The 24,612-nt window shown below is 44.0% G+C and overlaps 1 protein-coding gene across 1 annotated transcript in view; it reads right to left on the bottom strand.

Annotated features, from left to right (window-relative positions):
* LOC146821199 (solute carrier family 60 member 1-like) overlaps positions 1-24,612 on the bottom strand; it is a 211,351-nt gene that overhangs the window by 40,588 nt on the left and 146,151 nt on the right. The window contains exon 3 of the mRNA XM_085612136.1: positions 15,598-15,714. Within this exon, the coding sequence (XP_085468262.1) occupies positions 15,598-15,714 (117 nt within the window). The remainder of the gene's footprint in view (positions 1-15,597; positions 15,715-24,612) is intronic.

The following is a 24,612-nucleotide window of genomic DNA, read 5'->3' as shown; positions in this document are numbered from 1 at the left end:
CTGTCATATTCAGGTACAGAGCATTCCTTAGTTTTAAGCTTCTGGAACCATAGCAAAAGTTTACCTTCCCCGTCCTTTAGCGTTTTCTTGGGAAAAAGTGCTGAAAATTCTGTAATCTCTCACCTTGTGCTCTGGATGGAAGCAATATATGTTCTATATGCATTCTTTAATTGGGTCATCAGAATGGAGCCTCTTTCTCCCACGAGTGTCGCAAGCTCTGAAAAGTCCTTTTTTAGATGGCTGTAACATGATGTCCAGTCAGAGGAAATTATATATGTTATAGTCAGGACCTATTTTCCATAGGAAATCAGCAACATTCTATTTGGAATAACGTTGGCGCCGATTGACGAATCTTCGTGAAATTTTCCAAACGTTTGGCCAGCTCCGGTCCGCTCCTATCCTGAAAATTTCACGGTGATTCGTCAAGCAGGGGCCGAGACAAAAAGGGGGGTCCCAAAATGCATTGGACCTGTTGAAGCAGCTACAGCCCTAACTGCTGAATTTACACCACATTTGGCAAAGAGGTAGTCCTCAGTTCAGACTCGTGCCTTTTGCTTAAATGGCGTAAATCCGTTCAGTAGTTCCTGAGAAAATTAGAGTTAAAAAGATAGAAGAAGCTCAATAACGGATAAAGAACAGCAGGCTGAATTCATGGACGGTCCATAACTCGATGGAGGAAGAGACTAAAGCTTTGCCATTGGAGAACGCATCAATTCTTTCAGAAGGTTCTTTACAGGAGGGCCATCGATTATGGATTGCCAATTTGGATCCCAAAATAACTGAACGACCGGTCACTGCATTTGCCAGCATCTTGATTCTGGGAGCACTGTTGCACGTACGAGGGAGCGGACCGAGCAGCCAGGAGGGGACTACACTTCCCAGGGGGCCCTGTGGCCGCGAGAGGAACCGCGCAATCAGCGCGTCCTCCGGTGCACAAATTACAGAGAGGCATCCCGCGGCGCGGGACGCGCGCGGGCTCGCCCAGGCCAAGAGCGGGCCCGTCCTTGGCCGGAAGAGGCTGGGTTGGGCCCTCCCCATGAGACTTGACGATTGGGAGTAGCTCTTAAGAACGGTCTGGGAGCGTGAGTGCTGTGTTTACAACCCTCAAACCCGCAAAATGTCTAAACGGAAAGGGAGTAGTGTAACATTGAAGCAAAAGGGGGCTGGCCAACAAACACTTCTTACCCCCCCTCAAAGCGTAGTAAGATATCTACACGCTTGGAGGGATGCCAGCAAACTGAAGTAGCCGATCTAGATTTGGATATTGGACATATTAACATGGGTGCTAAAAAGAGAAAGACACTAAGAAAAAAACGGTTCATAAAACTAATATGACAAAAACGCATCATAATGCGGGTAACAACTCTATCATGGCGGTATTGGAGGGTCAGAAAAGGATAATGGAACGCCTAGAGAATATCACGGCCACCCTTCAAACATATTTTATAGACGCTATAGGAGTATTATCTGATAGAGTGGCTGCTATTGAAACCAATACACGAGGTTCTACAGGAAAGTGTACAGAGGCGGTACATAATAATGTAGGGGCCTGCAGGATTGTATCATAAATACTCCCACAAATTTAACTACCACGGTAGGTGTGTCTAGAGACCCTAATAATATATTCCCAGCTCAAACCTTGAGAGGAGAGGGAGAACAAGGCAAGAGTGCTAAGGGACAGAAGGAATCTACCGATAGTACCATAGACACATGTAGGACCCGAGATCATTTTATGAGAGGATAGCTCTGCCTTGATTTACCTCCGGCAGCCGACCCTTACGTGGTCATACTAGCAAATGTCCCAGAATTGGTGCACCCTGTTCATGAAACATGGAGGGAGCTCCGCAATAAAGTGTTGCACTGGCTGGGTAATCGGATCACCCTGTGCGACCCACTATTTAAGCACTTCAAAATGGCCAGACGTGTTCCATGGGTTGGGAAAGGCAGAAAAGAACTAAAGGGGGATTGCATAGTCTTAACTTTTAGTGACCCTAGATTGATAAGGGAGATACTGTACAGGGCAGGGAATAACCGCTGTGTTCATTCAGATATTGTTATATTACCATTAGGATCCTTTTACCCATTAGCCAAGATAGGAACAAATAGTGTTATGATTATCACTGACAATGCACCCTTTGGGGGGAGAGTAACCAGAGACTCTTGTGACGTACAATCAATAACCACAAACTGGCTACATCCAAATCGTTTTGAAGCTCTGTCACGGTTGGACGATCAGGACTGACAGTTTGATATCCAGGAGAGGAAGAAAACCTATGTGAACTGTGTGATGCCAAGAGGGTGGGAGGCTCGCAGGGGTACGAGGGAATCGAACATTGGTAACAGCCTGGTCACTAAAGGGATACCGCTGGTGATTGATAGCAGGCAGTGTGACGATGCTTATACTGATCACCATCTATGTACTACCGATAAAATAGTTAATATTGGTCAGTTAAGAACACCTCAGAGAAATGGATAAAGAAAAAGAGAGGGAGGTGGAGGAAGTAAGTTCCTGTAACATTTTGAGTTGGAATATTGCAGGCTTAGCAGCCAAAGCACATGATCCTGAATGGATACTTTTTGTGGAAAAGTATGATACAATATGTTTTCAAGAAACATGGCTGGAGAGGGAAATTCTTATTCAAGGTTTTAGTACATTTCATACCCCAGCAATTACTACTAATTATGGCCGTAACAAGGGGGGGGGGTTGTGTATTTACATTTCAGTTGAGGCTGGGGCATCTAACGTTAGGATTAAGCACTGTTCTGAGTTTTTTCAGATTTTGAACGCGACGCTAAAGTGGAGTAAGGAGGTGGTTATAGTGAACTTTTATAATAATGTCCCAACAGACCGCAAAGAGACTGTCTTCAGGGAATTAAGTAACATTTTAAAAATTATAGAGGATACCATGACAGGTGATATGCCCCTACTATGGGTAGGGGATTTTAATTGTTCTCTTTGTGTGCATAGAGAACAGGGCATTTGCGGCCTAGGGGAAGACAAAGAGGATAATTCCTCGCACTTAATGCACAACAAAAGCGGGGAGATGTTTAATGATATTACACCAATTCGACCTAGGTTTTGCCAATGAGCTTTGTTCAAATTCTACACCCTTCTGTCCAACTTTCAATGGGAGAGGTTGCAGTTCTACCATTGATTTTGTTGTACTTTCCAAGCGATATGCTTCTAGTATCCTGGAGTGTACAACAGAGGATATCTCCATGAGTGATCACTATCCAATTAGCCTAAAGCTATTTGCTCAGAGAAACTACACAAAAAGTAAGAGCCAGGCACCTCATGACCTTGGGGTGCGATTGGCGACCAAAAATGGTTGTTCCCTAAAATGGGATAGAGTAGAACCTGAAGCATTTTTGCATAGTCTAATTATTAAAACACAGCCTGAATGGGAAATATGCCTTACCCAGGGGAGTGCTGCTGCTGATGTCTATTCTGCCTTCCTAAATATATCAGAGGAAGCCCATGGACTCCTAAGGAGGGGAATCAATTGTGGGAGATCGAAAGTAAAGGGTTGGTTTGATAATGATTGTTCTAGAGCCCATACCCATCTTAAAAGGATCCTGCATGTAGTACCAAAATGCAAGGTGGGCATTAAAAAGGCGAGGATTGCTTATCCCCTAGCCTGGAAAAAGCTTAAAAGCCAGTTAAAGAAAGAAGCTTGGGAACATTTACAACAGGCTTGTCTAAGGAGGGGCAATACTAGTTTTTGGAAAGCTGTAAACGCTCCTTTCTACCAAGATAGAGATGTAGATGTTATAGACGTGGCTATTTCGAGTGAAAGGTGGGTGGAATTTTTTGGGGATCTTTATAAATCTACGGGAGCAGTATCGGATAGCCGAATAGCTGATGTTGAGGGTGTTTTCCCTCTTGGTCTGAACTTTACTTTGGAGGCGGTGACAAGGGCAATTAGGGAGAGTGCGGCAGGGAAGGCACCTGGCCCGGACTGGGTACCTGTGGATGTCTACAGATCAAATATTGACCTGTGGGCACCACCGTTAACGATGGTATTAAACAGTAGTTCTACTTTTAAACTTATTCCTACGTCGTCAGATGCAATAGTGGTACCCATTTTAAAGAAGGGGAACAGGAACAAGCCTAGTTGCTATCGGCCTATTTCACTTCTGGATGCCCTATTGAAAATTGCTGGGAGAATAATCCTTAACAGACTTCAAACCTGGGCTAGTGAGGCAGGATTTTTAACAAACCTACAATATGGTTTTCGCTCAGGCATGGGAACTATGGAGCAGGGATTGAACCTAGCCTTGATCATAGATAAATATACTAAGGCAAAGAGGGGGAAACTTTTTCTTACCTTTGTAGATTTGAGCTCAGCCTTTGATGGAGTGGACCATGGTATGTTGTGGAACACCTTAGAAGATCTTAAGGTGGACCGGGTTTTAATATTGTTCATAAAGGAAATGTACAGGAATGCAGGGGCGAGGGTGCGATATGGGAATACGGGGGAGTGTTCGGCAAATTCCCAATTGTAAAGGGTGTCAGACAGGGGTGCATAGTGGCCCCTTTTCTTTTTACACTTTGGTCATTACCTCATTAGAGATCAAAACGATTACCCGACGATTGGGTGCATCCTCGTTCCTGTTTTACTCTACGCAGATGACGCGGTGATTATGTCAAGGACCCAACTAGGCCTCCAAAAAGCAGTTAATAGTTTTGTTATTTATATGAAATAGAGGGGCCTAAGAGTGAACATAAAAGCATTTACCATGGGTTGTGGTTAAAGTTGAGGTAACACATGTAACATCTTCATTGACAATAGGAAGGTAGAAAACACCGGCACCTTTTGTTATTTAGGCATTACTTTTGACAACAAGGGAACATGGAAATCATCTATTAAGGCCAGAAAATTGAATTTCAGTAGAGCTGTGGGGGCAGTTACTAATTTTGCTAAAAAAATAGGAGGAAGACCTGTTCAAGAACTCTTGGAGGTTTATAAGGCCAAATGTGTTTCCACCGGTTTGTATGGGGCCGGTTTATGGGGCATTGAAGAACCGGATATTATACAAACCTGTGAAAATGGTTTTATCCGCTATCTTCTGGGAGTCCCCGTTTCTTCTGCCACCTATCGTTGCCATCAGGAATTGGGACTCTCTTATATATCGGATACCATTAAGATAGCTCCGCTACTACTGTGGCATAAGGTGTGGGTCACTGATGAGACAGGCTTTAACAGAGATTTAATCTTGCACTGCCTTAAATTGGAGAGAGCTAAAGATATGGCGTGGCTTAATTATATAAAAACAATAACTAACGCCATTGGGCATCCTGCATATTTTACAGACCCAAGTAGCTTGGAGGATATTTCTAGGAAAGACTTGAAAGCACATTGCTTGAAATTACTTGAAGACCAAAGATGGTCCAAAGAGAGGGTAAAACATACTGTAATGGAAAATCATTTGATTTTGAGTGGTCTGGGACTTCAACGATATTTGCTGTCAGTACAAGATAGTTTTAGCCGTATGCTCTTGGCTCGTTTTCGACTTGGCTCTTTCTTCAGAATGGTTTTATTCCCGGTGGTAAATGTTTGGACATCTCATATATCTGTATGCCCCTGTGATGATGGGTCACTACAATCAACAATGCACTGCACTTTATTTTGTAAATATTTCTCCATACCCAGGCAGAGGTACCTTAGACCGATTCTTAAAAGTTGGAATATTAGATATTGCAGTGTAGCATTTCTTAGATTGCAGATGTTGGAAACACCGGCAACTATCCTGGCTGTTACAACTTATTTGAAGGCGAGTATTGGGTCACTGGGTTACAATGTAATCTTCACAATTTTATTATATTTCAATACCTTTTATAAACTTTTTAGCTTGTATTTTTAAATAGAGTCTATGGTATATTATCTATGAATAATTGTGATTAATTGTTCTTCCAATAGTAATATATTTTTGTATTTGATTGCTGACTACATGTTTATGTACACAACTGCTACTATGTACTTTTATCATTTCTTTGGTTATGAAATCGAATAAAGTAAATTTGATTTGAAGATAGATATATCTGGGCGGAGCCTAACCACGCATCTCATCGTGAGATCGGATTGGCTGTCAGTACTTCATCCAAGAAGTGTTGGCAGCCATCTTGGGACCAATACACATGATTGCACCTCATTAAAAAGCATTGCAGTTAATAGAAGGGTTTAAAACTTTATTTACATTATACATCATTTGTTGATGGTACCATACTCATTTTAGGAATTGTGGTGTGTTCTAAGGTGATTTTACCATGTGAAAAATCCTTCTGCTGTGATATCATGAATCATGTTTGAGAGAAAACTATTTTCTCATGCTTTTCCCACAGAGGTTTGGAAGCTGATCTATAAGCTACACTGAGCATATTTTCTGTAAATTCACATTATCTTTCTCAGTCATGTGAGAATGAAGTCTGACATTCTCAGTAAAACATGTACATCCAACAAGGACAGAGACTGTCAGTTGATTCCTTTGTGTTCTACTGCAGCTTCCCAGAGTGTTCTAAAGAACAACTAGAGCCCCCACAGTCCTACTTATGACAAACGTACGACACACCTGAAGCCATCTTGGTTGGAATAAAGTGGTAACTCTTAAAACATTTAATTTAAAAAGGAACAAAATGAGGGGGTTAATTTTGCCATAGAAAGTATGATTGGTGCCGCAGAAAGAAAAATTAGGGCACATTTTGAGTGACTTCTCAAATCCTCTTCAATTTCATTAAAAAATTCTGACATGCAGACTGAAACATGCACTTTTAATACCAGCAGCACACTTCCCTGGTGAGCAGTAGCTTTACTACAGTGATCTAATGAGCAACTAGAGTGCTAACATTCAGAATTTATGGCAAATGTGTGACACATCTGAATGCCTTCTTGATGGAACCAAAGTAAAAAACTGAAAGTATTTCCTACTGAGGAGACTGCAGTAAATTAGGAAATTAGGAAACTTCATAACAAATAAATCTCCCAAGATGGCCACCAGAGACAAAAGAGCCCAAATATCACCCAGATGTAGCCCAAGTATAGCCCAATGACAGAATGTCCCAGAGTGTTCTAACGAACAACTAGAGCGCTAACAGTCTTACTTATGACAAAAGTATGGCACACCTGAAGCCATCTTGATTGGAATAAAGTGGTAACTCTTAAAAGATTTAATTTACAAAGAAACAAAATGAGGGGATTCATTTTGCCATAGAAATTATGATTAGTGCTGCAGAAAGAAAAATTAGGGCACATTATGACTTCTCAAATTCTCTTCTATTACATAAAAAAACTTCTGACATGCAGAATGAAACATGCACTTTGAATACCAGCAGCAGACTTCCCTGGTGAGCAGTAGCTTTACTACAGTGATCTAATGAGCAACTAGAGTGCAAACATTCTGAATTTATGGCAAATGTGTGACACATCTGAATGCCTTCTTGATGGAACCAAAGTAAAAAACTAAAAGTATTTCCTACTGAGGACACTGCAGTAAATGAGGAAATTAGGAAACTTCATAACAAATACATCTCCCAAGATGGCCAAGAGAGACAAAAGAGCCCAAATATCACCCAGATGTAGCCCACATGTAGCGAAATGACAGAAGTGTGCAAAACACTTATTTTTTGTGTATTTGCAGTTTTATATAGTGCAGACTTGTCAGGTATTGGAGTGCTTTACATGAGCATTGGTTACATTACACAAGATCAAATTCATTTTGGTTGTAGACGGGGAGATCAAGTGATTTGACCAGAATCACAGAATGTTGAGCTGAAGCAGAAACTCCAACCTGGTTCCCCAGTTGCAAAGTCTGCAGCTCTGGAAGTAACACCACATCCTCTCCCCTAGGTGCAACATTTAATCAAGTGGTCAACTGGATAAAAAAACAAAGATTACAAATAATTTAAAAGTTCTTTGTCGCTATTTGAAAACTCAGAAAGTATGTCCTCATTTTAGTTTTTTAGAGCACTAACCATAATTTTGATGCAAATAAGACCCTCTCATATAAGTAATTTCTAAAGGAAATGCTCAAGGTATTACAGTTTTGATTACATCAAGAGGACGTCAGGCGTTCCACACTTTTGTAATAAATATAGAATGTTAGCAATCTAGTTGTTCATTGGGATACTGTTGAGAGGCAGAGGCCAGGGGCACGGAATCTGAAAATTGAAGGCAGGTAGGAGGGTGCAGAGGCAACAATTTGACCACACTGGGCAGGCAGGAAGGGCAGTGGCAGCACAACAGACTATGGAGGGCAGTGGAAAGGGGGCAGGGGCAACAAACCAACAATACAGGACTGGCCAGAGAGGCTGTGGAAATATAATAGACGTTGTGGGCAGACGGAAGAGTAGTACAACCATACATGCCAAGAGACCCGTTTCAGCCAGGAAACGTCCAATGTTTTTAAGCTCAAATGGGCTTTATACGATCTGTCTCCTGTCTACAATCTCCTCTTTTTCAATGCAACTCAAAGGGGAAAATCAATACCCCAGTTTTTTTTCAAAATATCCCTCTTACCAAGTTCAAAATGTTCGCAAGTATGGTACATTGGATCATGGTAGGCAGGAGGAATAGGGGAAGGGACATGGACTCTGATAACAGAGGACAGGAGGGACATGGAGAGGTGCACCAAACTGACCCTACAGGGCAGGCATCAGGGTTTGCAGCAGCACAATACACCACACAGGGCATGCGGGACGGGAGTGCAGCACAACAATCCTTAGAAAGCAATAGGGAGGGGACAGGACCATGCACATGGACAACAGAGAACAGAGGGGAAAGAGGCAATGGTAGCTAGCTGACCATAATGGACAGACAGGAGAGAAAGCTGCAGCATAACAGACCATAAAGGGCAGGAGGGACGGATCAGGGGCATTACAATGGACCAGACAAGCCAGGAGGGAGGGAATAGGGGTCTGCACATGGAAACAGAGGGCTGGGGGCAAGGGGGCAGGGCAGGAGCAGCAAGATGACCATGGAGGTCAGGCAGGATGGGCACTAGAAACAAGACACACCATGGAGAGCAACAATGAGACTATGATGGCATACACACAGACCATGGAGGGAAGGTGGGAGGGGGTCAGGGGCAGCTAGTTGACCACACAGGCAAGGTGGGAGGGGCCATGGCAGCACAGAAGATCATGCATGGCAAGCGGGAGGGTTAGTGGCAGCACAATGGCTATGATGGGCAAGAAGGAGAGTGCAGGGGCATGCACAAAGGACCATGGAGGATAGAAGGGAGGGTCAGGACCTGGGCACAGACAAGAGAGTTCAGGGGAAGGGGCCTCACAACAGACCGCGTGGGGCAGGCAGGAGGAGCAGTTGCAGTACAACAGACCAGTGAGGGCAGAAGGGTGTGGCAGTAACATGGACCATGGAGGACAGGAAGAAGGGGAGAGGGGCATGGCATGTGGACAGGCAGGGTGGAGGTGGCAGGGACAGGTTACAGTCATCTGACAATGCTAGGCAGGTGGGAGGGGAGTGGCAGCTCAACAGAACACTCAGAGTAGATAGGAGTGGCAGGTCCATGGAACATGGTGGGCAAAAAGGATGGAACAGGGGCATGCACAAAGACATCGGAGGGGAAGGAGAATAGGGGCAGCAAGCTAAGCACAGAGGCTAAGCAGGAGGTCAATTATGGGCCATAGAATTGGGCAATGGAGGGCAGGAGGAGTAGACTGGTACATCATGCTAAATGGAGGGCAGTGGCAGCACATCAGACCATGCATGGGAGGAGGGAGGAGGCTAGTCCATGGATTCAGACAACAGAGGATAGGGAGGAGGTGGATGGGGCAGCAAGCTAACTGTTCAGAGAAGGTGGGTATTGGGAACTTTATTGTTTTTAAAATGTGTGTCTGTGCGAACTACTTAAAATATGAACAAGTATGCAGCATAATCTCACTTTTATAAAATGAAGAAGAGGACGTTTGTGACTGTGACTCTGGGCTCACTTGGCAGAAACACCCCCTGACCCTCCACCCCCTCCCCGTCGCAAAATGTAATGCCCGTGAAAAGGGTAGGTGGACGCAGTGTTATATAGAACATAGTCCTGAGAGCACGATTGAATATGAAAACTAGATATAGTATATGGTATAAACTATGCACCAAAAAGTGTGATATAAGATGAACCGGGCGTGAAATATAATATGCAATACACTGTATGCAATGACAGATTCATTGGAGTGCGCGAGATAGCACAGGCACTAACGCGTGCTATGCGATATGCGCCTTGGAGTGTAATATGCACAGGGCAGTGTTGTGTAACCTAACTAGTCTCTAAAGTTGTAATATAAAATATGTGCTGGGGAGTGTAACGTTGCATATGCACTGTGACAAAGATATGGATCCCAGATTGTAATATGTATAGCATAGCGCTGTGCGTTATAACATAGGCATCGAGGAAGGCACGTTAGATGGGGCAATACAATCCGTGCGAAGGGAAGTGTGGCATGACATATTCACGGGGTGGTGTTACAGTGCACATGGGCTAGAGAGTGTCACAGAATACGCACTGGCTGGTGGAATACAACACAGAGGTGTGTGGCACTCGGCGGGCACTAGTGGGTGTAACACAGCATTGGGTTAAGCCAGGCGCACGCTGGGACTCAAGTGAGGTTTGTCTCCTTTCCAGAGAGTAAAATAAAAAGTATTAAACATCCGGCGGTGGATGTGTGTTTTATTAACTGTGAGGGGGGTTTCTTGCATAGTTTGGTCGGATTTTTGTCGAATCCCCTTTGAATGGCTTGGTGTGCGTGTGTATTAAATGTGCCCGTCAATAGCTACCCATGTTTGTATAAATAAACAACAAGGGTGTCTACCGGGATTAGGCACGGTAGGGCATCAGACATGTCAGAGCTTCACTAGTGGTGTGAATACATTCCACGTGGATTCATTGTATGCATAGTCGCCTTTTATTGAATATCACGCAAATCGTCATGGTGATAGGTACATACGGTTTGTCCAGCATGTCCTAGGCGTTTCTATAAATATATATTTTTTTAAAATAATAAAAAACAAAGTACGGCCCCGGGGGATGGCCTGAGGAGGGGGGACAACGCAGCCCCCCTCCCAAGGAATTAAAAAAAAAAAAAAATAAATAAAAAAAAAAGGCCATGACACGGGGGTTGGGGTCCCCGGGGCCGATTAAGGCCTTGGGAGGGCCAAATTAATTTTTTTGAACAAAACAAATTAGGGTGCAGGCCCTGGGGGATGGGGTCCCCAGAGCCAATAAATTAGAAAAAGAAGAGGGGCCACACAGCCCTCCTTCTTAAAAAAAATAAATAAATAAAAGACCGGCATCGCGCCGGAGGCCACACCCCTCCTTGCAGCACTCTGCAAACGCGCCCCCTGGCCAGTTGTAAATTGGGGAATTAATTCCCCTCCAATACTGAGGGTCCCTGAGGGCCAACTAGCCCAACGGGTATCTCCAGTATGCGCCAGGGAGCTGCGTTGCAGACAAGTGTTCTGAGGCCACGCCCCGTTTTACACCTCTATGCAACGCAGCTCTGTGGCGCTTACTGGAGGTACCTAGTGGGCTAGTTTGACCCTAGGGACCCTTAGGATTCAAGGGGAGTTAATCTCACAACTTAGAACGGCCACAGGGCGCGTTTACACAGTGGTGAAGGGAGGGGACGGGGCCTGAGGTGACATGTGCAAACACGCCGTGTGGCACGTTTTAAGTTGGGGAAATAATTCCCTTTCAATCCTGAGGGACCCTGGGGGCCAACTAGCCCACCAGGTGCTTCCAGTAAGCGCCACTGCTCTGCGTTGCAGAGAGGTGGTGCAGGCGGTGCCCCTTTTTACACCTCTCTGCAATGGCGCTTACTGGACGTACCTAGTGGGCTATTTTGCCCCTAGGGACCCTCAGGATTCAAGGGGATTTAATCTCCCAACTTAAAACGGCCACAGGGCGTGTTTACACAGTGGGGAAGGGAGGGGACGGGGCCTGAGGTGACGTGTGCAAACACGCCCTGTGGCGCATTTTAAGAGCTAGTTTTAATCCCCTGCCCTATTATATACTAGGGGCTGACAGAGGAGGTCATGCTAATCACAGGGGGACCCCAACGCATAGTGTTCCCTAGCGTATGTAGGGGTTTTCACTGTATTCTGAGTGTCTTTTAACATAGCACTGGCTCTAGGACTGGTTAGTCAGACTCAGTTACCACCAGTATCCGTCTGAAAAAGTTGAGGGTACAGGATTATTTTGCAACAAGGCTTCTTTCTGCTCTTCTGTTTGTTCTTTCTGCACGTTATTCTTCTTCCTGCACGTTTCTTAGTCTTTGAGGACTTCTGTTGCTTCTTTCTGCATTTCTTTTTTTTCCTTTCTGTGCATTTTTTCTTCTTTCTTCACATGTCCTATCTCTGTAGGCATAGTTAGGAATTCGCATTTAAAAAACCTAGGAAATTCACTGAAAAATCCATAGGTTTCAGGGGCGTTATAGTTAGCTGGACTTTGCACTCGTACAAAACCATTGAAATTCCCCAGTTATAGTTAGTTCAGCTAACTATAACTCGCGCGCCCGCAATGCACTGCTGATGACGTCACATATTACATCACTCATGACATGATCAGTGACGTCACTCATGACATCACTGATGACATCATCCTTGTGATAGAGCGGCAGACCTCCTCTCCCCCTAATATAACCTTTGATACACACATTCAAAAATAGAAACTAAAATTTTCAAAACAATGGACATACCAATACCAGTTACAACAACCTATTCAGTAATTCTAAGCTCCACATACACATACACTCATTCACCAACAGTCCTATACAGTCACTCATACATGTACTCACTCATCATATGTACTCATACACCTATACATCCTGTTACACAACGCCAGTCATCCATAGAGTTACTCACACACAGTCACTCATGCTAATAAAGAATCAAACATCCATTTACTTGCATATACAGTTATACACAGACCAACACACTTACTTCTACAGAAACTTACACATACTTAGTCTTTTAAACAATCACTTATAGAAACACATACTTATTCATACAGGAACTCTTTCAATCTCTCACTCTCACATATATACACCAATAGTCACATATACTAGTTTAAAACATATGTAATTACTCATAAAGACACTATTGAGGCAGTCATTCACTCACTAACTAACACACCCATGCACACACTCATCCACCCATACAGTCCTGCACACATGCTGTCTTCAACACATACAGTGAGTCACTCATTCATGCACCTATGCACTACGTAATACCCCCCCACCGAACCATACAGACACTCAGACACTCATACTGATACTCAAAAAACCAACTAATAACCTATATAGACACTCATGTAGCTACTCACCATCCCATGCAGCCACTTATACACAAAGTGAGAGACTGATACAGATATTTACATATTTAAACATTACTCACTAAGCCATGTATTCACTAAGATACACTTAATCAGTCAGTTATACAATCAATTTTTCAAAAACAAATCATCCATTTAGACACTTATATACCCATTTATTCTTCCATCGATCTTGAGATATACATATATAAAACATATGTAATTTTCAGAAAAACACACATTCACTGGATGTCATCAGTGATGTCATGAGTGATGTCACTGACCATGTCATGAGTGATGTAATATGTGACATCATCAGCAGTGCATTGCGGGTGCGCGAGTTATAGTTAGCTGAACTAACTATAACAGGGGAATTTCAATGGTTTTGTATGAGTGAAAAGTCCAGCTAACTAGAACGCCCCTGAAACCTATGGTTTTTTTCAATGAATTTCTAAGGTTTTTTAAATGCTAATTCCTAACTATAACGAGCCTGAAACCTAAGATTTTTTCAGTATATATATATATATATATATATATATATATATATATATATATATATATATATATATAATTCCGAAAAGATATCTTCTTAAGAATTAAGGATTGGAATCTGAGCAATGCTCAGGAAGACTCCCATCCCACGACGTGCGGTAGAAAATCTGAGTGACTCAGCCTTTCTTGGGAGTGTTCTAGATGGTGCCGTTGCCTGAGCAGGTAAAGTTTATAGTCTACTCCTTTTTAAAAAGGTCGCCTGATTGGCTAAAGTTCATAGTTTGGCCCTTTTTTTTTTTTTTTTTAAATGACTTAGATAGGCTATAGAATCAATGGCTCATTTCCATTATGATCGATTATAGTGATACACACTGCTTTATTATTGTACTGTTGGACTCCACTTCAACAAAGTGGAATGATTCAAGCATGTGAATCTATGAAATATACAATACTGGAGAAATAACAAATCCTTGTTAGATGGCCAGCATGCTATTCACTGTACGTTTTTGAACGAAAGGGCATACAAAGCATTTTGATTTCATGAGGAATGAGCATTTGTCCATCTTCCACATGCATTAATTTAAGTATTATTCTAGTTTGCAATCAAACGTTTACAACCAAGCATTAGTAGTTTTTTTCATCCCTATTTAGAGCCAGACCATCATTCGTGATCCAGCTCCCCAACATTTCAATAATCTCATTTAGTTTAAGGATGTCTTCGCTAGGTTGTTACAGAGTGGTATAAGTTATAATTGGTGTAGATGTGGAAGGTGGCTAATTTGAGCATGGTAGAATGATGAGCTAGAACACTACCCGAAAAACTGCCAGTGGTTAGACAAATGGCAAGTATTCCTCCCATAACCTTTTATGTGTTCTTGGGAATAAGAAAATATAAAAACAAAACAAAGAAGTACCCACTCTTTGGCTGTCGTTAATCAAAGATGAACTATGTGCCAAGGATTGGCAGAAACTGTGTGATAAGTTTAAACTGTTGAAGGTAAAATAAACTTTACATAGGATAAAATTTCCTCAAAAACACTAGTTATCAAATTGCCGTATCCCACACTTTAAAGTGGGTTAAATTGTAGCCTATTTCCTATGGGGATGACATTTTATTAGCAAGTTAACCACATCAAAATGATTTAATACAGATGCACTTTACACAGGTTGATCCACACAACTAAGTGGTTTGTCCACTGCCTCGCCATATTCAGAGCAACACCTTCCTCGTTGGTTCTAATGTCTCAGATGTGCAGTAAATCATCACAAATTAACGTTTTTTTATTACTGACAGAATCACTGGTTGCATTACTGCTACTATGCTGCGGTTGTGGCCTGAAAAAAAACCTACATTTCTGCAAGCGGTTATAACATTTGCAGTCTGTCTTTATCTACTGAAAGGTTCCATACACTTTAAACCCAAACAGTGGCCTGCAGCTGAAAGGCACATTAACGACACCTTTCTAAAGCATGCATGAAACAGCATGTACTGTATCCAGAGTGATGGTGCTGTATCATCTGGCAAGACACTGTATAGTGGAATGCCCATATGCATCCAAGACCGTTTCAATTAATTTAGTGAATGCTATAGGGAACAGCGTATGACTCCTGGATCTTTCTGTCAGGAAGAAGATTCATCAATACAGACATCTACATCGCGCCCCCAGTATGTGCCTGAACGTTTCTTTGACTTTTGCTGCAGCTGTGGCCATACTCAACACTGAGTGATACATTAAAGAGGGAGACTGAGATGCACACAAAGGTGAAAAGGAAGAAATAAGTTTGTTTGCAAACCTGTATCTAAGAAGCCCATGGTCAACCCAATAACGGACATCATAGCCGTCAGTTGTAAAGCTTTTGTACACCATGGAATGACATAAAGGCCAAGGGATGTTGTCAGCATTGCCAAACCTACAAGAAAACAAAATCAGTATGTATTAAAACAAAAGCAATTCTACATGTTGGCAATTCGGCAGGATGTTCTTTGTCTTAGCTGACGTTTTTTGGAATGTGTTGTGTCTAAATAATACACAGCTGACACCCAGCATGTATTCAAAACATTAATCTCTATTGAGCACACAACCTGACGTCGATCCTTCACGAGAGCCAGGAGTGAACTGACTCATGGACTTGCAAACAAAAACTTTGTAAGAATTAGAAGAAATCGTAGTCTTAGGAAAGCAAACAAAAACCAATCTGTATAAATAAATTAGAAACAAACAGTTGCTAATAACACATTTAAGGATCAACTGTTAAAAAAATAATCATTTTGAAAAAAGCCCAAACTACTGTAAACCTAGAAGGAAACCTTTATGAGAAGAAGACATGAGCAGCATTCTGGTTCAACCTCCACCAACAAACGTGGCCTTGGGCATGGCGTAACAAAACAAAGAAATTACATGGGGTACCCTGAAGGAAGACAAAGGTTTCAGAGGCTCCCTAAAACTTGGGAACACATTTTCCTTGTTCTGCATATGTCGTCCACAATTGTGAAGATGTTTGGAACAGGTATGAAGGTTGATCTGAGATTGTTGAAGGGATTCTGTTTGGAAACAGAACTACGCCTGGGATCACTGAACATCAGTATGTAGGGACTTGGTCACCATACATCAGTACCTATGGACCCAAATCAGACTAGCTTATAGCGCAATACCTGCCTCTTAACCTTCCCAGAGTGACAGGTAAATTGGCACCCCATAACACAATACTCTATCCCCTCCCAGGGAGCCCTAGTAACCGATCATCACATTTCATTCTCTCCCTCATGCATGTCTAAGATAAACAGAAAAGTGACACAAGGAAAGTTTACAATAGTTATTGAAACTATGGTGCTCTATTATGAAGCAACTGAGCTGCAATTAGAAAACATATACAACTGAGCAGTGTAATTAGCATTACTAATAAACTGTATACAATGAAAAGCACCATCATGGCATAGGATATAGCTGCCTAAGCCTACCCTCACTATGTGAGCACAGTAATATATCCGTGATCTCTGGGATTAGCACCGGCCCCATACCTGGCATTTGCAGTTAGCTGGTCTGCATCGCAGATTGCGCAGTGCTGGGGCACTCGTCTCAAGACCTTTCCACTGCAAGAAATTCTCCAGTTTTCAAAATGGCAAGTCTCGGGTTATAAGATAAGTAGTGCCATGCTAAAACACAACAGCTGTGTCTCTCGGTTAGGTCTTTATGTTAGAATGTGTTAGTGACTGACCACAGAGAAAAACAGGGCACAATGTTGTTCGACCTTGTAAAACAGGGCACAATGTTGTTCGACCTTTTATGAAATGTCCAGAACGAGTCCCAGAAAGAAGTACTGAATAACAGAAACATGTGTAGCTTATTTTTAGAATAATATTGTGGCACAAAACAAACGTGCTGTGTGTAACGTGTACAAAGAAAAGTAGCATCAACGAGTGCAGTTAGGCTAACATGGGGAGAACTGCAGTGGGATCTAAAGGGAACGCCTAACAAGATCCATCCTATTTATATCAAATTTAAATCATTCATGATGTGCACACACAATTAAAACAATATTAATCTCTTTAAGTGTTTGATGTATCATGGGATTGGTACCTTGGCATCACTTTGTAGTCCTCATAGGTTTGTGACTGCAAACAGCTTTGATAGACCTCCAAATGGGATATAGTAAGCAAGTGAATACACCAAGATATCAATTGCATATAATCTCTGGGTGATGATTATGTAGAGTCCCCAACCCGAGGGTTAACTAAGATCAAGCCTTTCAATATGGGGAGACGAAAGTGTTAAGAGTTTACGAGGTGTGCTGTCAAAGCCTTTAAGATGCTGTTCCGTTTCCTCAGATATGGGCTAAGGGCATTCAAAAGCTGCAAGTCCAGTAGTAGATGGTTCTACCACAACATGAAAAGGTATGGTAGCTCAAATTGAAAGAGGACATTTTCTCTTATTTGGGAATTCAAGTCCACGCCCTATTTGGACATTGCAGGAATACTGGTAGGACACATGGGAAGACCAATCATTTGGAGGAGGAAGCCTCACACAGAGTTTGTGTCATGCTTCATCATCTGTAACCTTTCCTCACCCCGGTAAGACAGTGGCACAAGGGCAGACTCGACCTCTTGGACTCAAATGAAGGAGAGAGTTCTTATATAAAGATCTACTGGACAACTCCCAGACAGAGGAGCTGGTCTCCCCTAAATTAGGGTAAGGAATAGTCCAATATTGAAAAAAATGTTTTACAATGCATGTGCTCTGTTTCTGTGCATGTGTGTCCTGTAGCACCGTGCTGTGCAGCGTCACTTGTGTTTCCACACTGAGACAACGGTGTCTCTGCATGCTAGCATCAGGAACTCCAATAGGTATTTTAATATTTATTTTCCAATATCTTTTTTACCTCTATAGGTGTAATGCACCTATACTATGCCCAAGAAGGATTCACCTGGGTTTATGGATTCGCCATATGTTGCATTTGGCAAGAAGGCCAGTCCACTAGGGATCCTTGGCCCTGAAGAATGCCCAATACCTATACAGTCTAACTATAGAGGGCAGAAACATGTTGACTTAGGGAAATGGTTGAGCCATTTCTCTCACTTGCCATCTTGTTGTTTTTAGATATACCGGACGTCCCCAAAATTAAAAATGATCTAGTCTGGTACCCCAAGGTATTTTCTATTTATCTGAATCCTGCTATTTGTCTAGTAGATCTTTATCTATGAACTCCCTCCTTCCTTCGAGTCCATCAGGAAGGTGGAGGGAGGTTGCTGATGATGAAGCATGACACAAACTGTGTGTAAGGCTACCTGTTCCCAAAAAATTGCCTTCCCATATGTCCTGACAGTATTCCTGCAACATTCAAATAGGGCTTGGTCCTAAATTCCCAAATAAAAGAAAGTCCTGTCTCAATTTGCGCTACCCGGCCCTTTTTGTGTTGTAGTATTTGGGATAGGGAGAACGTACGGTGGCCTCACCTCCCCATCTCTATTTGCGTGTTGGAAGCAGATGGTTCTACCTCTGTATCAAGATGGCTGCTGAGCAGGAGCTCCAAACTGAAGACCCTCGTTTAGGATATTTTATCTTTGACTGCACCCTGCCATCCACCCCTCTGCTACATACCATCACAAAGAGGATTTTATCACCACACTTTGTTTCAAGTCTAATTATTCTTACGAGACAGATTTTGCTTTTGTGCACGATCAGAGGTTCCAGGTGGTGTTCCCCCTCATTCTATCAATCAATCATTCAGTCATTTGTAAAGCGCACTACATACCCGCAAGGGTCTCAAGGCGCTGGGGGGGGGGGGGGGGGGGGGGGGGGGGGGGCTACTGATCGAACAGCCAGGTCTTTAGCATCCTCCTGAAGGTCAGCAGGTCTTGGGTCTGTCGTAGGCTCAGGGGAAGGGTGTTCCATGTCTTGGCGACGAGGTGGGAGAAGGATCGCCCGCCGGTGGTTGTTTTTCGGATGCGCGGGACGGTGGCGAGTGAGGTCGGCGGAGCATAGTTGGCGGTTGGGGATGTAGAAGGAGAGCAGTCTGTTGAGGTAGGCTGGGCCAGTCTTGTGGAGTGCCTTGTGTGCATGGATGAGGAGCTTGAAGGATATCCTCTTGCTGACTGGGAGCCAGTGCAGGTCCCTCAGGTGGGGGGTGATGTGGCCATGGCGTGGTATGTTCAGAATCAGTCGTGCCGAGGCGTTTTGGATGCGTTGTAGTCGTTTGATGAGCTTGGTCGGGGCTCCCGCGTATAGGGCATTTCCGTAGTCGAGTCTGCTGCTGACGAGTGCCTGGGTGACCGTCTTTCTTGTATCTGTCGGGATCCATCTGTAGATCTTGCGGAGCATGCGGAGGGTGTTGAAGCAGGAGGAGGAGACGGCTTGGTCATTGAGAGCGTTGAGTCGAGGATGATTCCCAGGCTGCATGCGTGGTCGGTGGGAGTCGGGGCTGCTCCCAGTGCCGTTGGCTACCAGGAGTCGTCCCAGGCTGAAGGGTTGGAGCCGAGGATGAGGACCTCAGTCTTGTTCGGCTTCAGACGGCTGGTCTTCATCCAGTCGGCGACGGCCTTCATTCCTTCGTGGAGGTTGGCTTTGGCGGTGATGGGGTCCTTGGTGAGGGAGAGGATCAGTGGAGTGTCATCGGCATAGGAGATATGTTGAGGTCGTGCTGTCGGGCGACGTGTGAGAGCGGGGCCATGTAAATGTTGAACAGTGTTGGGCTGAGGGAGGACCCCTGGGGTACGCCGCAGATGATTTCGAAGGCTTCGGACCGGAATGGGGGGAGGCGGACGCTCTGGGTTCTGCCGGAGAGGAAGGAGGTGGTCCATTCCAGTGCCTTGTCTCGGATCCCTGCAGCGTGGAGGCGTGCGCGTAGTGTGCGGTGGCAGACGGTGTCGAAGGTGGCGGAGAGGTCTAGGAGGATTAGTGCTTCGGTCTTGCCATTGTCCAGCAGGGTCCTGATGTCGTCGGTGTCAGTGATGAGGGCGGTCTCCGTGCTGTGGTTGCTGTGGAACCCTGACTGGGAAGGGTCCAGGATTCTGTTTTCTTCGAGGTATCGGGTTAGCTGTCTGTTGACGATTTTCTCGATGACCTTGGCAGGGAATGGGAGCAGAGAGATGGACTAAGTTCTTAAGGTCTCTTGGGTCAACCTTGTTTTTTTTCAGTAGGGCGTTGATCTCGGCGTGTTTCCAGCACTCTGGGAAGGTCGCGGTCTCGAGGGAGAGATTGAGGACGTTGCGCAGGTGGGGTGCGATGGAGCTGCTTGCTTTGTTGAAGACGTGGTGCGGGAAGGGATCTGACGGAGAGCCGGAGTGGATTGTGCTCATGGTCTTGATGGTGTCATTGATGCTCACGTTGGTCCAGGTTAGCAGGGGGGGGGTCGTAGTCTATGGTGTGCGGCGGGTCTGTTGTGTTGCTGTCCGTTGGGTCTGTCTGGGTGTTGAAGCCGTCGTGGATGTCTGCTATCTTGCGGTGGAAGAAGGTGGCGAGGGAGTCGCACATGGCTTGTGACGGCGTGATGTCGTTGGTGTTGGAGCTGGGGTTGGAGAATTCCTTCACGATGTTGAGGAGCTCCTTGTTATTGTGTGCGTTGTTGTCGTGGCAGTCTTTGAACGAGGTTCTCTTGGCGGCCCTGATGAGGTGGTGGTGGTTGCGGATGGTGTCCTTGTGTGCTGCGCGGTTGTCCGGAGTTTGTTTGCTGTGCCATTTCTTCTCTAGTTTCCGGCAGGCTTGCTTGGAGGCTAGGAGTTCTGGGGTGAACCAGCTGGTTCTCTTGCTGGTGTCTCTGTGGAGGAGGGGGGGGGGGGTTTCTTCAGCGGGGCGAGGGTGTTGGCACAGTCTTCAATCCAGCATCTAAGGCTGTGGGCAGCGTCGTTAGTGTTGGAGGGTTCGGTGGGTGGGCTGAGCGAGGTTTGCATGTAGTTGGTCTTCAGTGATTTTGCTCTAGCAGCGGCGGGGATCTGTTGGGTGCGTTGGTGTGTGGTGGGTTTCTGTAAGGTGAAGTGGATGCAGCGGTGGTCGGTCCAGAGGAGTTCAGTGGTGTGGCCGACTGACACATTGGATCTACTGCTGCTCCAGATGGACTGACCCGATAGATGCCTCCTGCCTTCCTCTCCTGCTGGGGAGCTACGTGGCACTGCATCGTTGATGCCTGCACAATCGGAAGACTGAGTGTGTTCCTCCTCGATAAACAGATTTTCCAGGAGGATGGTCCCGCTAGGATCTACTGTTGCTTACTGGTGGTTTGACCAGTCTGGGTGCCCTGTCCTTGTGCTGCCTGCCCTCATCTCTTACCAAGGAGCTGCATGTAGCCACATCGCTGAGGCCTGTGGGAGTTGCCCGGAGCCCACAGATTTTCCAGGTGGAATGACCCTATAGGATCTATTGCTGCTTTCAGGCGTTCTGACCCATTCGGGTACTCAGTTCTCTTGCTGAGGAGCTGCATAGCACCGCATAGCTGATGCCTGCGAGAGCTGCCCGGAGTACACAGATGCCTGTTTCCCCTTCATGCTGATGGTCTGTCTGAATGCCACTGTGCGTTTTTGGCCCCCCAGACGAATCTTGCTCCAGTCGTCCATCCTGATTCCTGTGGTGATGGAGATGCGACGCTTCTAGAAAAGGTAATGTGACGGGCCGATCTTTGGATGCAAGATTCTTACGAGGGAGTTCATGATTCGGTGGGTCTCAATCAGATTTGAGGTGGAGGGAGCTTGATGTCAGCTATGACTGCTTTTTTGATTTTTAAGGTTGTTGGGTCCCGGTTGGGTTCTTTGCTGGGCTTGGGCAGACAGTCCATTTTGTGGAACCTCTCCTCGCTCATCTACACGGCGGCCTCCTCCTAAGATGGCGCAGGGGTGTTGAATTTAATAAAATATCTACTTGTCCATGGGGCAGGTTGATTCATAAATCTACTTGTCCTGTAACAAAATTCACTTGTCCCTTTGGTGCCATGTATTGCAGCGACAAATTATAGCAGCAATCTCATTATATAAGAGCTCTGATATAGCCTCCTTGATTATGCCAGGGCTCATACCATAGTAGTGTTTGAATACTCGCAATCCCCTTATGTTGCCACGATTCCGCAGATCTACATATTTGGGCTGAAGGTAGTGGTAAGCAATAGTTCCCGGCTTAGAATGCCCTTTTGAGTCTGTGCAAACCTGCTAACTTGCATGTTTTAAGGGTTTTCAACAACTCTTTTCAATCTTTTCCCATACTGAGAAATGTTGGAAATGTATTCCTGACAATGGCAGACATAAACCTTCTTCCAGAGTTGGGGAAAAAAGTAGTTGGAGGGAAAGTGAACTTCCAAAGACTCAGATTTCTCATGAGCAAATCTACACATGGATATTTGCTCATGCTAAAATGCAGTTCACAAACATTTTCTAGGAGTACTATTTCTTGTCCTACTTCTGTAAATTCTTGGGAATTCACAAAAGCCAAATAGCTGCACTTAATACAAGGACATATACCATGGGTGCACTTTTAAGACTTTCTTTAATAATTGGGCCCCTAATTGTGTCTGGCGTGGACCATGACTTTTTGCATTTATTAAAATTCTGTTTCTCTCTCTGTATTGGCTGGCTTTACTGTGAGTGACAGCATTCTGCTCTTTCCCAAGGAGCATATCGGCACACAAAGTAGTTTTGTTCAGTGCCAGAAATTACTGTGGCAGTGTGTGCTTTTTGAGACCAAAAACTATTTTTGCTATTGCCAATGTTTGTTATAATGGTGAGGGTCTAGCAGCTCCCACACCAATAAGGTTTTACAAAAACCATGCCAAAACAAATCACACATTGACAAAACTAAAAAGCTGACCACCAATTTCAGACCTACTGGCTTTGCCAAGGCTTGTTTATTGTTTTGCATAATCGTATTGAAACTGGTTACACTGATTTTCCAATATAAATATTTTTGGGAAATACTAGCATGAATCAACACATGTTACTAAATGATGCTGCAAAGAAATGGTACCTGAAACTTTACAGTAGTTTAGCTAAATGTTTTTTTCCTGCTTTCATTTTTTTTATGAACATTTTATTTTGAAAGAAAATAATCATCAATCTTGCTTTCAAGCTTCTGCAAATATTTGCATCAAATCAGAGTGCATTATACATAGCCTCACATTGCTAAACTTTGAAAATGTGTGTATACATTTTTATACTGAAACCACTGTCAGTAATGCAGTCAGAGCTTACGACATTTACTTAAAGCGCTCATCCGAATACTAAAGGATTTTAATTAATGAGCCATAAATACAAACAGCATTAACATACAGTCAAAAATATTACCTTAAATGCAGACAGTGCCCTTCCCTGATCCATATCGTGGTACTGCTAACTGGCAGCCAAAGTGTTTGTTCTGCAGGGGGTTGGGAATACTTGTCTCAAGGACAAAATACACATAAAAAGTAGTTGCCCTGGACCCCAAACAATATGTCCTGGGCGTCGGGCTATAGGAATTCCACATTCCTGTGGCGATTCGCACAAAGCGGAAACAGACATAGGACCTTTACCCAGGCTCATTGAAAATGAAGGAGGAATTCTAGGACCTCAGTTTCTAGAGTTTGAAATAGATATAGGTCTTGTTTTACCAAGCATACTGAAACCAAAGAAGGACTCCAGGATCATCATCAATATACTAATTCCGGAGCCTAATGGAGCCGTCATATTTTAATGGTATTAGCGATCACCCCGCATTAACTAGGAATGTTCAGTCTGAATGCGTGCCCCATTCCTCGTTCCAATGGTTTCGGGATAATCATAATTCGGCTGATACAGTGTCCACACTTTTGTTGGCACTTGTTCCCCGTAACATCTCTTACTGTTATCTTTGACAGCTGAACTCCTCTATCCAGAATAACTTCTATACTACATTGAAGTGCATATATTATTCATTTGGATTGCATTAAGGAAAATATTTCTAGTAGATTTGGACAAAACTGTATCAGGCTAATTACATTTCCCCTTTATGTTGCATTGACATGGAACAAGTATAAGACGAGGCAGCCATTTCTAATATCACTCACGATCCTGCTCATCGCTACTCCCATGGCCTATCATGTTCCTACATCACTAGAATTAAAAAGAAAAAGAAAAAAAAAAAAAAAAAAAAAAAATCGAGCTCCCCTTTTTCTCTCCCTTCACCACTAAACCTCCCTCTGAATACACCTGAGATGTGAATATTCCATTAGCACTGGACACTTGCCCTTAACCTGATGCACTTTTCAATAGTTTATTTTCTGGCCTACACTGTCGTACCTGTCGCCACAATGGAGTTAAACATCCTAAATCCTAATGACAGCCTGATGTCACAGGTAGGCCACAAAGAGCTCAAGATTATA

Source organism: Triturus cristatus, chromosome 6 (genome assembly GCF_964204655.1).
Source record: "Triturus cristatus chromosome 6, aTriCri1.1, whole genome shotgun sequence".
Taxonomy (NCBI): Eukaryota; Metazoa; Chordata; class Amphibia; order Caudata; family Salamandridae; genus Triturus; species Triturus cristatus.
Note: the sequence above shows the minus strand (reverse complement) of the source record. Positions and strands in the feature narration are given on the sequence as shown.